The 14,167-nt window shown below is 34.4% G+C and overlaps 1 protein-coding gene across 4 annotated transcripts in view; it reads right to left on the minus strand.

The window, feature by feature from the left end:
- Window positions 1-4,555: 4,555 nt before the first annotated feature.
- HHIP (hedgehog interacting protein) overlaps window positions 4,556-14,167 on the minus strand; it is an 85,871-nt gene continuing 76,259 nt past the window's right edge. Inside the window, exons 12-14 of one of the 4 annotated variants that reach the window (XM_081959948.1) lie at window positions 7,499-7,647; window positions 6,489-6,617; window positions 4,556-4,608 (exon numbers count right to left, since the gene is read on the minus strand). In XM_081959948.1, coding sequence (XP_081816074.1) covers window positions 4,571-4,608; window positions 6,489-6,617; window positions 7,499-7,647 — 316 coding nt within the window. In that variant the 3' untranslated portion in view covers window positions 4,556-4,570. Of the gene's footprint in view, window positions 4,609-4,733; window positions 6,618-7,498; window positions 7,648-14,167 lie in introns of those variants that run through there. The other 3 variants (XM_081959950.1, XM_081959949.1, XM_081959947.1) reach the window with 3 other exon arrangements.

Consider the following 14,167-nt stretch of genomic DNA (forward strand, 5'->3'; position numbering starts at 1 on the left):
ATTAGTTAAATATAATAAAATGACACTGGGAACTCTTGAAAAAGCAATCTGGAAAAGCAAAGTAACATTCAGTCTCCAGTTAAAATATTGTCTGTCACATGCATATTTTTTTCCCTAAATGTGGTAGCAAAGAGTTAATATAGAAAAAAAAATGCAAGAGAAAAAAGACAAAAGTACAGAAATAAAATATAAAAAGAAATTTACTTTGCAGCAAATGTAAGTTAGAACAGAATACAAACTAGTCATTTGAGCAAATTTAAATAAAACTGGAAAGCTATCCCTTGCTTTATGATTTTGAAAAAAGGTTATTTTATTCTATTGGGAACCAGTCCAAGCAAGTGGTGGGCGAGCATGGAAAGCTTCATTTGCGCATGCAAGTGGTGACGGCTCTACGGCCCTTGGTACCACCGTTTCTCTGGAGGCGGCCACGGGTGATGTAAGCAAGCACAGAGGAAAGCAGTTCTCTAGTGAGTCTTTCCTTGGCATGAAAGCCTTTCTTCAATTGTTCTTCAATTATCTGTTTTTTTATCAGTCTGCATGACCAAATTATCTTATTGTATTTCTTTCATACAAGTCACTTATTTTTATATGGCGTAATATTTGTTTGTTTATTTATGTAATCTAGAAACCATCCATCTCCTTCACAGAGGGCTTCTGGGTGGTGTACAAGTAAAATATTAAACATAAAAACTATATATACATTGTATTTAAGGGTCAACATTAAAAGTTAAGTAAAAGATGGGGGAAGGCCTTCACAGCACTAACCAGCCCCATGACTGCATGCTCCTCTAAAAGCCCCAAGAAAATGGCAGAGCCAGGTCTTTAGACATTCCCAAAAGGCAAGAAGAGGATCTAAAATGTATTCATTTCAATGGAACTTGCTCTTAAATAAATGTTTACAAGCCTTGGTTGCTGAGGAGCACCCTTCACTTAACCTGCAGAATACAATTCAGACTATAATAACTATATTAGTTGAAATTCTGGGTATTGTAGTCCAACAAATTTTATCAGGCTAGCTGAGGCTGTCTAGTACTATTACCACCCTATTAATCACAGTTTTCTACAGAGTAGTAGTATGGCATAACATACCATCAACAGGATGGTCTAATAAATTGAAGGACTATCCAAATGTTAAATACTGTCACAGCTGTTTATGACGAGTGTTTGGCTTAACACGTTGCAATAAAAATAATGTTTACTATTATATTGGCATATAGTTTGAAACTAGGCATTGCAGTTGTAAAACATTATTTTGGATTTATTGTGTGTAGCTTGTTCAATAAATTATGGCTATGATTTGTGATTTAGTGTAATGTATAAATCATAGTACTGTCTGAAGTAAGGGAGACTGAATAGCATTAAAGCACTGAACAATATCTATTTTGTTTTCTCAATTATCCAGGACATAATAGAAACATATTTTTCTCCTTCATGACATTCCTTCCAAAAACTAATATCCAAATATATTTTTGAGTGGGAATTATGAGTGATACAGCAAACATTCTTAAAAAGATTAAAAAGTAATATATTTTATTGTGAAGGAAGAAAACAATGCATGACAAGTTGTAGAAGAAATACAAATATGCTAAGCAACATTAATTAACAATATAGAATTCTTAAAATAGAGCATCAAAAGAGAATCCACACATTACACTTCTTTCTTCGTTGAAAAAAATCTGCATTATTTTTTTGTTTGTAATTTTATAATGTACATATGTAAGAGTTGAAAAATAAAGTGCTATGTAGAGAATAAGGATTTCTATAAATGTGTGGTCAGAAATAACTGCTGGATCTGGTTTCAATGATAGTTTTTAAAATAATAAATGGCCATTACAATCTTCTCTTTTAGTCTCTTTTAGATTTTGGATATTGATAACTTTTAAGATTGCAAGTTTTCTTCAGTAAGTATTAAAACTTGGTATGTGGATGGTTTTTCAGTATCACTGTTTGTTATTCCACTCAGTAGAAATGAGTATCTGATTACTTCTTTCATTAGTCACATTAAATTAGTGTTCATATACATCATATACTACTTTGTGTGAACACCTCCTGTCTGTTAATGAGCTTTTAAAATGTAAACAAAGTAAGGAATATTGTGATATCTAAAGTCTCAGGTTTCTTCTTAGTTCTTGATTATAGTCCTTGATCAGAAGTGTCTTAAAAGATAAATATAATACTATTTTGACAAAAGTTATTATGTACTTCTGCTTAACTTCTATCAAAAAATAATGAAATCCTCTTAATATGATCACTGAGAGAAATTGGATTTTGTTACTTGTTTTTGCTGCACATTTCCTTCTTTTATCATTTGACAAAGGTAGTAGTAACCATTTTTAAGCAACAATGAAATTAAAATTACTGATATTTTCTAATTTATGATGACCTGTAGGACAATTGTTTTTTGTGTACCACCAGCAGAAGTGGAAAATATTTTTTTCCCGTTGAGGTATATTCATCTGGATGGGTCTCCCTCTGGGATAATGTGTTGAAAGGAACTTGCCAATGGCAACAGGCCAGGCCAGAAACAAAAGAGAATGAGCCGCCACTATTTTTCTCTGTCTCCTCTTTCCATCCTGCCTAGTAAATTGCCAGAAGAATGGTAAATTACTTTTACAAGTCATCTCAATTTATAACTTGATTGAAGGCTCTAGCCAAATCTACATTTGCATAATAAATATAGGGCAGGCAGGAAAGTTTAGATAGTTGTGACCCAAAAATTATATTTGGCTGCCATTTTTTTTAATTTGCAAATTTATTATGTCATAGGTTGTATCATTAAATATCCGTAAACTTAAAAATGATCCCCAAATCCCACTACTATTGTAAGATTGACCTTTCCAATGTGCCCAATACAATCTTTGTGCAAAAAAATTAAAAATAAAATCATGCAACCCATCCTGTAAATAATTGTTCCACCCTATTTTAGTGAGTAAAAGAAGGGGGAAGTAACATTTAATTTAGTTCTATCTGTTTTCCACACTATTCTCATGAAATCCTCTATCTCATTACATCATTATCAACTTAGGCCACTGAAATATGTGATATATTAATATCTGAACAATATCCTTTCACAAACTATTGTTTCTGGATATATTGCAATTTTAACAAGACTAATAGAGAATTCTGAAAACCGTATCCTATTAGATCAGCATGCAGAAGGCGTGAAGAAACAGAGTACTGTAGTTTCTTATTCGGAATAGTCATAAATGAATAAAATGCATGTTGTAATGATTTGTCTATCTTTTCTTTTTATGAATTGTTACACCAGTTTGGTATCACAAAATAGACATTATACTACTACCATACAAGCAGTACAACTAGATATTATTTATTATTTTTTACGACAGTTGCAAATGACTGATTTTGCTTATTCTGTATTTTTGAGTTACTAGGTGAACCTTGATATTATATTTTTACTTGTGTCAATATTTTAATCTTCAAGCAGTGATTTCCAGGTATCTTATTACTGCAATAAACTTTTCATTCTTTAAACTGTTTTAGTAGTGTAAGAACAAAAATTATTTTCTTAAAATGGATGAAATTGTGTAAACTTAGAAATAACTCCCCTTTCGTTCTCCACAAGGACTCAATTACTTAAAATTCTAAACTCTTATTTTTATTCTGGCAAAGCTACAAAGTGTATGTATAGAAACTGCCAGCATTGACAGAACTAGGCAGCTGCCTCTTTCTCTAGAAGCTCAGATTCTGTTACTATCAATGCCATATTGAACAAAGGAAGATTGGATAATAAAGCCTGATGTGCACATATAGTTCCCGGGGCATGTTTTTAATGGTAAAACTTTTCATGAAGCAACTCAGTAAAAAGACAATAAAAAAAAAACACCATGGAAATAAAGAGTCGTTATCAAACTACAGATAGAAGCACTTGCAAGATTCATCACAAGATCTGTCACACTACCTAGCCAATAAGGTGCTTGTATGATTGGAAGAGCATTCTCTTTCCTGGAGTAAGAGAGTAATTGAGTTTCCATGCTCATTTAATTCTGAACCTTCTCTGAACAGAGCATAAGTTGATCTACAACATGTAATAATAGTAATAGCACTTAGGCTTATATACCGCTTCATAGTGCTTTACATCCCTCTCTAAGCGGTTTACAGAGTCAGCATATTGCCCCCAACAAGCTGGATCCATATTTTACTGACATTGGAAGGATGGAAGGCTTGGAAGTGATCAGAGTCAGCCTGCAATAATGCATTATAACCACTGTTACTATAATAATTATGCATATTTTTAATTACAGTTCCTTATTCACTAAGGATTAATTAAGCACTTAACCAATTTCCATTTGTCAGGAAGTTACTTGAAACCCAAGGTGGATGGACTCATTTTCTTTTGCTCTTGCTTAAGCAGAAATATTTGATCAAGAACAGTCTACTATACGCACTGTGTACAAATTTATTATTAAAATATAATAAATATTTTTTTATTTCAGCCTGTAGGCTTTCTCCTTGTCTACCCAAGCCACATTCAAGCAATGTATTGCTTAACATCTTTGCATAGTACTGGAATAGGAACAGGTGTTTTATGAATTGTGGTATGAAGAACACACTAATTCATTCCTTTTCTCAGTGTGAGAGAAGATTTCTCTGTAAAAACAATAACACAAAGAGAAATTCATATCTGCTGCAAGAATGAACTACTCTGACCTGTCCCGAATATCACAGAAATAACATTTAAAATTCTTTGAAAATATCAATAAAAACGTTAACAATTATGAATACACCATGTACACCAAGTTTATTGATACATTTACAAAAATGAAACAATATTCTGTTTATTCTCCAAGAAGCATTTACATTTTAAACCATATTTGGCAATAATATTTTTTGATGTTTTTATACATGTTCTCTTACACAAACATTTTTTTTTTAGTTAAAGTGACCAGTCATTGGCAAGGTTTTATTTAGTGTGAATTTTGTAATAACATATGTAGAGGGCCAGTCCTGATATAGTGGCAAGTATTTTATCAGTATTCAAAAGGACCAATTAGTTGGTACTACTACTTTGTGGATTATAAACAAAGAATGGCATCATAGTACAGCTCTATATTAGTCCACAATACATTAAAGAGTGTGCTGGCTCTTGTACTCTCCAATTAAGGTGAAGGAACATATAACTTTAGTATTTTACAATGCTGTTCATCTAGGTGATATCTATATTATAAAAAATAAAATAAAATAAAATCATATAAATATGTAAAACAAACCCAGTGCCCATTATTAAATAAGATATTCAATAAAAAGCAGACCTTTTAGAATTATTGTTTTTAAAATATATGGATATAATTTAATTGTTAAAAAATTAAAACAGTGTGGAAATCAAGCTGTGACAGTCAGACTTGCATCTATGTTAGGTAAAGCAGTTAAGTGCATAACATTCTGTTACAATGATAGAAGTGAAGATTACAAACTTATAATGAACTGCCTATATAAGAATGCATGAAGGAGTTGTGAAATAGAGCTAGAGTGGGAAAAGTAGATTCATATGGCCATGTTTTTTCAAAAAGTAACTGATTTCTCTAGTCATTTGAACAATTGCAACACAGTCCTTGTTTAACAATTACCTCATTTAGCTACCTCTTGCAGTTACAATGGTAAAGGAAAAGTAACTTACAACCAATCCTCATATTTATGACCTTCACAGATCAGTAAAGCAAAGAAAAATTTGAAGCACAGTCATGGTTTTGCTTAATGACTGCTTTGCTTAACGACTAAGTTGCTGGCTCCAGTTGTGGTTGTTAAGCAAGGGCTACCTGCAGAGGTGGGTTGCTCCCCGTTCAGGCGAACCGGTAGTAGAGGCAGCAGGATGCTCCGCCCACCTGCCTGTATGCTTCTGCACATGCGCAGAAGTATTGTGCATGCACACGAGCAAACTGGTAGTAAAACAATTTGAAACCCACCACTGACTACCTGTAGCTCTTGCTATATTAGCTTTCTTAACGTTTTAAAAAAAAGCTTTTAATGGGAGAAAAAATGGCCATATGTAATATTCGATGGAAAAGTGGTCATCTGAATCCATTTGCCATTTTTTGTACTTTTTTTTTCTAATTATGTCAAAAATTTCAGAACTCCTTTCTGATTGCAACAATAAAATAACGATAGACTTAACATTGGTAGAACATCAAAGAATTCATAGTGACATCAGTGATATTTTCTGTAGCTTCCAGTGGAATTTCCATGTAAATTATTCCACCTGAAAATGCAATGTTAATATTCCACTAATTATGCAATCAGATATTTATAAGTGAATGGGTACATTTCTGAAAATAAAGACAGATTTACAAATCCAAAGGAATCACTGGAGTTTCAAAGCAGGAAAACAGTCTTTACAAGTAAAAGGAAAGAGAAGATTTAAAAATAAATGCCCATTGAAAACGTAGTGTCTCTAAATAGTCCCAGAAACTATACAATGTAGCTGGTTAGATCCAGCAAATAAGATGTCATGTCTATGATCTGATCAAAAATACCTGCCCTTGTCACTCTTCGGATGTTTCTGTCCATTTGTTCACATTGAGAACCAAGGTATCCTTTTTTACACAAGCATTTATTTGGTCGTATGCAGACACCACCATGTCGACAGACTGGATCACACTTTGCTGTAAAATAAAAAAAGTAAGTGTTGAAATCTTCTGTTAGCATTTGAAGCAAAACATGCAAAGGCAACAATGTCGGTACCATGGGGGGGGGGGGTATGAAATTATTTCAGACAACATTTTGAACAATGCACAAATTTTGTTACAACGAAAATATATCTTAATGTTTAAAACTAATTCTGCATGTTCTGCTTATCTGATGTCATGCAATATATACAATTCAATTTCCTTTTTCGGTGCAGAAGATGTCGTCTTGATCTGCAAGAAACTCCAAGTATGATCATTTATTTATTCTAAAACTAAGTTTTAAAAATGTCAATTAAATATTGACAATTAAAGATATTTAAGTTTGTTTCAATATGGGCTTTAAGTTCTTTACAGAGGATTAGGACTCAGAAACTCTTGTGAGTGGATATTACACATGTCTATTCAGAGATTGATGAATGTATTCCCATACTTCAACGTTTATAATCTGGTGCCTTTCAGATGAGACAGGACTGCAGCTCCCAGGATTTCAGCCAGTATGGAAAGTGCAAGGCACAACATTTGGGGAATTTAGGCTGCAGACTTACATGTACTCATGGGGAGTCAGTCCTGTTGAGTCCAATGGAGCATTTCTGAGTAGACATTTTGGATTTAAAACTGGGTTGAATGATCTAAGAATGTCATCTTTGAACATCTTGTTAGGGTGAAATCTTGAGCGCAATATTTGCCTTGTGGTTGCAAATTTATCTATGGATGTTACTAAATGAATTCTGAATTCATAAATCAGATTTTCTAGTCTCTTTCTCTAGACGGTCATTATAAATATTTTTTTAAAAAAGAATGTCAGAAATTGTTATTGGCTTGCTATGTTCAGCAATTACTATGAATAGAATACCTACCAGTTCGGCAGAAATCACCTTCCCAGCCTTGATTACAACAACATTTTCCAGTGGGAGTACAATGTCCATTTTGGCAATGCCTTGAGCATTCAGATGTCAATATCTGGGCAGGAAATGCTGTTCTTTTACATTCTTCTGGAACTAAAGGCCTATGGGAAAAATACAGGAAATGCACCTATTTAAATGTCAGGATCAAAGATAAACAATGTACATGTATCTTCATTTTTGCAGTCTTCATTTTTATTCTCCAAAACTAAAGCTTAAAATGGACCATGAGGCAGTATTTTTGTAAAGTGCAAGAAATGGATATTTTAATTTTCATTATGATAATCCAGTGTGCTATTTAACAAACATTGCTACTATAGCCAGCAAAAATATTTTTAAAAATGCTAAAAAAAATTATTTTGTCAAAAAAGATTGTTCGAAGTTAGGAGCCCTCTGAATATTAGTAAAGCCAACGTGGTGCCTTTTAAACTGTATGTAAAACAGCAGTAATTATTATAAAAATGATATCTTCACATATGAAGATGCATTCCAAATTCATATTGACAATCACATACGGGAAGTTCACATAAGAACACTTATGTGATTGTATTCAAATTGCACACTTTACTCATGCATGTTTTTAATTGTGCTTTGATTCGTTCTCAGTCCTCAATGTTCACTTGACACATTGAACCATAAACTAACAAAAATGTGATTAGCTCATAAGTGAGCATCTGTCTTAGTTTTCAGGAATGCCTTTCAAATGTGCTTCTCAATGTTATAGTCTAGATTTGGAATGTTAGGTAACTCTATGGAATGTAGCCAGAGTTAAACAGAAAGTTTTATAGATGAATATTATAGTTACAAAATAGCAACAGCACTTATATATTGCTTCACGATGCTTTACTGCCCTCTCTAAATGGTTTACAGCAGGGGTGTCCAAACTTGGGAATTTAAGACTTATGGACTTCAACTCCCAGAATTCCCCTGGCTGGGGAATTCTGGGAGTTGAAGTCCACAAGTCTTAAAGTTCCCAAGTTTGGACACCCCTGCTTTACAGAATCAGCATAATGCCCCCAACAATCTGGGTCCTCATTGTACCAACCTCAGAAGGATGGAAGGCTGAGTCAACCTTGAGCCAAAAATATTGGCAATCACATAATTATTACACGAAGAGTTAGCTAAAACACCTTATGGGCATTTGTTATGCTAGAACAGGGCCCTCAAACTCGCAGTCCGCGGGCCAGATGTGTCACGCGCTGGCCACACCCACATCCAGTTTAGCAAAGGGGGGAAAAAAATCCTGATGCGTCACGTGACACCGCTGTGGCACTGTGAGTTTGAATAAATATATGTAATGCCAGCATATTTGAAGGGCATTTTTAGAACAAGACTGATTTAAATCTAATTTCATCTGTCCCTTATCAGAAGCAACTTCATTAAAATGATCATGATCTTAGTTATCCTGGTGGCGAGAAGAAAAATTTTCCATCTTCAAATTATAACAATGGGAATAAGTTATGGTGTAGAATCACCAGCGGAACATAGAAAAACATCTACTTTTCTCAGAATAAATACAGCCCTCTTTCAGGTATTTTTCAGTACATTTGCTTTCTTACTGGGAAGTTTGCCAAGTGCTCATTACTTGATTTACTGCAAGGGAATGAAGTGGGAAGTAAGGAAAAGAACCTTTCCAGCTTTTGGATTTTTTTAAAAAAGCTCAGCAGCATATCAAATGTATTCTTATATGGTATACTTGTTCATGACCCCTAGTCTTTAAGCAATTCTGTCATATTTGAAAACTAGCTATACAGATGAAGTCTGTATCAGTGTTAATAGCTGTGAGGTCAATGCAACTGCTAAACAGTTTGTATTACTGTCAGGGTGGTCATAAAAACAACACCTGCTGGATGAGGCCTTGGCAGCTGGGTCAACAGGCACTGTGGGAATTTATCAATTTAGGGGGCCACTTGCGTTGCACTTTGACGGATGAATCAGGAAAGAACTGGCTGGTGGAGCTAAAGTTGCTCAATTATGTATTACATACTTTATGACAGTTGACGCAGGATTTCCTTGCACACATCAGAAAATAGGAAGATATAAACAGATAGGTATTTTTGCCTTATAAAGGGAAGGCCACAGTGCAGTCTATGCAAAAAGAAGGAGGGGGAGAAATGGACTGAAGCTAATTTTGAGCTTACATATTCAAGGAAATTTATTGTGAAAAAAATTCAGTGCATAAAATTAGGCAAGCATGCCAATCAATTATCATTTCATTAAAGCTAAAGTATACTGAAGAATTGCAGCTGACTTCAAGGTTTATTTATATTTTTGTTGAAGGAAATCACCCAATCCACTTGGATGGGTTTCCTTTTTAATTGTTCTTTGTGGATAAGTTTTGCATTAATTTATGAATATATGATTCTCAAATAAGTACAATAAAAGATTAACATATATTTTAACATATCTTATCTTATGTATTAAAAAGGTAAAGGTTCCCCTTGCACATATGTGCTAGTTGTTCCCAACTCTGGTGTGTGTGTGCTCATTTCTCTTTCAAAGCCGAAGAGCCAATGCTGTCCAAAGACATCTCTGTGGTCATGTGATCGGCATGACTAAATGCCGAAAGCACACGGAACGCTGTTACCTTCCCTCCAAAGATGGTTCCTATTTTTCTGCTTGCATTTTTTATGTGCTTTCGAACTGCTAGGTTGGCCGAAGATGGGACAAGTAACGGGAGTTCACTCCGTTACGCGGCACTAGGGATTCGAACCGCTGACCTTTCTGATCAGCGTCTTAGCCACTGAGCCACTATGTCCCTATAGATCTTATTTATTAGTGAACCATATATTCATAAATTTGAATTAGGCTACAGGTCAAGTCAAATCCTTTGATATCTGTAAGAATCAAGTTTAAAGTGTCCCTGAGAGATGGTTGTCTTGTCTTTACTTGAACAAATTCAGGAAGCCACTCTTTTGGGTTATTGTTTTCATTGTCATATTAATTTTATTGCTAGGATATTTTTCTAAAATTACATCAAAATCTGTATAACTATAACTTCAATGAATTTTGTGTCTCGCACTATTAAATGATGGTGGACAACTCTTGACCTTCTTAGTGACATCCTTTAAAGCTTTTGAAAAAAGTTTTCCTAATCTACCCCATCTTCTGTTTAGACTGCTCAAAACTAAATACTCTGTGTCACTTCCATTTCCCTTAATAGAACCAAACTCATTCCGAACAATCAGTTCCAGTTTATATGTATCCTTCATAAAATAGAGTAGCCAGATCTGAGCACAATAGTTGAAATGGAGTCTGACTAATGCAAAATAAAATGAAACAATTACACCCAAAGATTTGGAAATCATATTCCCTTAAGTGTAATTTAAAATTGTGTTTGATTTTTTTCCACCTGTATCACACTGGTGGCTTCAGTTTGCAGTCAACTTAAGTTCCAAGTGTCTTTATGGTTTGCTCTGGAATTCTAACCACTGTAAGAGTTATTGGTCTGCAGTTATGAAGATAGGGACATTTTTTGTCCTCTAATCATTTAATGTTTAATTAGTTCTCCAGCATTTTTTAGCCATAATATTTAAAAGTTCTGCCAGCCCATTAGCTACGTCTGTTTACTGGAAAAAAATCATTTGGTCCTGGAGATTTAAACTTTACTTTCTATTCCAAAACCGTATTTCTATCAACCTTCATCTTCAGTTCTGCTCTTTCATCCTTCTCATGACAGTTTCCTGGAGCAACACATGCTTTTTTGCCTTCTTTAACAAAGAAGTTGTATTGTTCTTTTTCCTTTGTTACCTTTACTGTTTTGCCTTCTTTACTGAACAGCTGGTATAATGTCTTTTTCTCTGAACATATCTTAAGAAGGTTTATTAACATCAGATCGTTCTGAGATTTTGCTTTCTGACACCAACTCTAGAGTTTTAAGTTACTGTTTATGTTTTTCTTTTGGGATTTGGCAATTTTTCCATTCCATGCATATTTCCTTTCTTATTTTCAGAGCTTTACTAAGATTTAAACAGCTATATCGGTGTCTTCTGTTGCCTTCTTGCTTTTTTTCTCTCATTGGAATTATTTACATGAACTGAGCAATTTCTCCCACTAACTTCCTCTGCTATAGAATCTTGCTTACCATTGCTATGAATATATTAAGATTACTTTTTGAAAAATCAAAGATAAATGTTCTGTTTTAATTTAATTTAAAAACAATAACTTCAGCATTACATGGTCATTTCAGCCAATATTTCTGCAAGTCTCAATAAGAACTTTCACGTTAATAATCAGTATTAAGTCAAGGATAACTGATATTCTTCTTTCTTCAATCTTCTCTTGGCGAGCCAGGTGTTTGTTGGAAAGACAATGCTTGTTAATTTAAACAAATCTGAGTAATTATGTTTATTAGGACAACTTTTAAAAAATACTCTCAAAAAAAGAAACTTTTAAATAATTTTGAAGCATTATAACATCCAGTCTGTGCTATCCCTGTAGAAATATTACTAAATGAAATGGACAAAATATAGTTAATACCTAACCAAATATTATTTAAAAAATTTAAACAGGAAACGTGCCTTCTTAAGAGGAAAGGAATGAATGAGCAAATAAAGCTTTAAATTAAAGTAGGGAGAGAGGGGGGGAAAAAGGAAAGGCAGGGTGTGGAATGTGTGGTGTTTATGTTTTTTGGAATGCTGGAAATTACAGCAATTGGAAAGCGGTAGGTTCCCTACATCTTAGTTAGAGTTGGCAGCTTTCTTAAAATACTTCAAAAATCCATCTACACATAAAAATAAAGCTAATATATCCTTATACCAGTGGCCTTCTTAATGTAAGAAACATATTTTTTATTTTAGGTAGCCTAACAATGTTAATTTGTCTGCTTTCTATAGAGATTACACGCAGGTATGAACACTAAATAAGGGAAAATCTCTACTGTTACCAGGTACCTGAAATGTATGTTAGAATACATAGAATACTATTGCTTTAAAGGTGTGGGCCATGCTTTTCAGATGGGCATGCTGTCTAAAATTTGAGGAGTTATACTTTAACTTATTTGAAAAAAAATCCAGTTGGGAAAGGTTGCTTTGGCATAACAAATGATTATTGTACAGGGCACCATTCATTCCTCAAATGAACTGGGAAAGCTTGGAACTCTCAAATGCTTCTTCAAATTTACCATATACCATATTTTTCGGAGTATAAGACATACCGGAGTATAAGACGCACCAAGGTTTTGAAGAGGCAATTTTTTAAAAAAATAGGTAGGTAGATAGTGGGATAGAGAGAGAGAGAGAAAGAGAGAGAAATATAGTAGGTAGGTAGGCAGAGTGCGTAGTTAGGTAGATAAAGGGAGAGAGAGAGAGAAAGGGAGAGAGAGAGAAAGAGAGAGAAATACAGTAGGTAGGTAGGAAGAGAGAGAGTAGGCAGGTTGGTAGGTAGAGGGAGAGAGAGAGAGAAATACAGTAGGTAGTTAGGGAGAGAGAGAGAGTAGATAGGTAGATGTTTCCAGGTGTATTTATCCATGTGCTGGAGAAGGAAGTCGCTGATAATCTGCAGCACCTAAGACTTTGTTTCTGCTGACACAGCACTTGATCAATGTAATTCTCATCAACCACTCTAACTAAAGAGCTTGAAAGGAAAAAAAAAAGTTTTTGCACACTGCAAGCCTCCCTAAAACGGCCCGTTTTTCATGAAAATGGGCCTGTTTTTTTAAAAGGCATGAATAGCTTTTAGGGGGCTTGCAGAGTGCTCCTTGGGTGGGCAAAAATGAGCAAAAAATGGCCCGTTTTTCACGAGAATGGGCCCAGTTTTTGCCCCAAAAATTGCATGCATAGCCTTTAGGAATCTTACAGAGGGCTGCTGGGGGCTGGGGGGGGGGGAATGAGCCGTTTTTCTGTCATTTCTGTCCGCCCCAGCCCTCCATAAGTCTATGCTCGGCCATTTTGGTGAAGGGGGGGGGCTTCAGGAGGCAAAAAAATGCTGTATTCGGTGTATAAGATGCACCCAGACTTTCAGCCTCTTTTTTGAGGCAAAAAGGTGTGTCTTATACTCTGAAAAAAACAGTATATTCTTGCGGATAAGCTCACAATTTTATGTGACAAAATATACTCCCTAAATTGGGTTTGACTTATCTGCAGGTAGTATTCTATCTGAATATACTATATATGGTATATTTAAAATTGAATTTCTGATAAGAATTTTTAAAAAACGGATCCAATGAATATTCCTTTGGAAACCATTTTTAAAAATCCTGTTTTTATTCATCTAGAAAAATATTAGCACCAGCAATTAAACCATCATTGATGTTATCAATGAGTGCCATGACTATTATTAATTATCTTCCCCCACAAGCATTATATTCCTCCAATACCTTATTATACCAAATGTCCTAGGACAAGGCAATGCTATCCTAGAAAAAAATATTAACTAATCAGAATGTTTATTGTACTGGTTCGAGAAATTGATACTTGGTATATTTCTATGATATTGGAAAATGTTTTAATTCAATGTAATAATTCCTTCCCATACCTCATTTTGATGTTTGATATACAGAAAGTTTTGGTTTGGCATGCATTGCCCTTGAAATCCTACCATCACCATCAGACTAGAAGAGATCCATCATTCAATTTTTTACTCTCAACAACTGGCATGAGATTCTGCTGCAAACATGCAATTCAT

The sequence above is a fragment of the Natrix helvetica genome (assembly GCF_964273705.1).
Source record: "Natrix helvetica genome assembly, chromosome: 7".
In the NCBI taxonomy this organism is placed as follows: Eukaryota; Metazoa; Chordata; class Lepidosauria; order Squamata; family Natricidae; genus Natrix; species Natrix helvetica.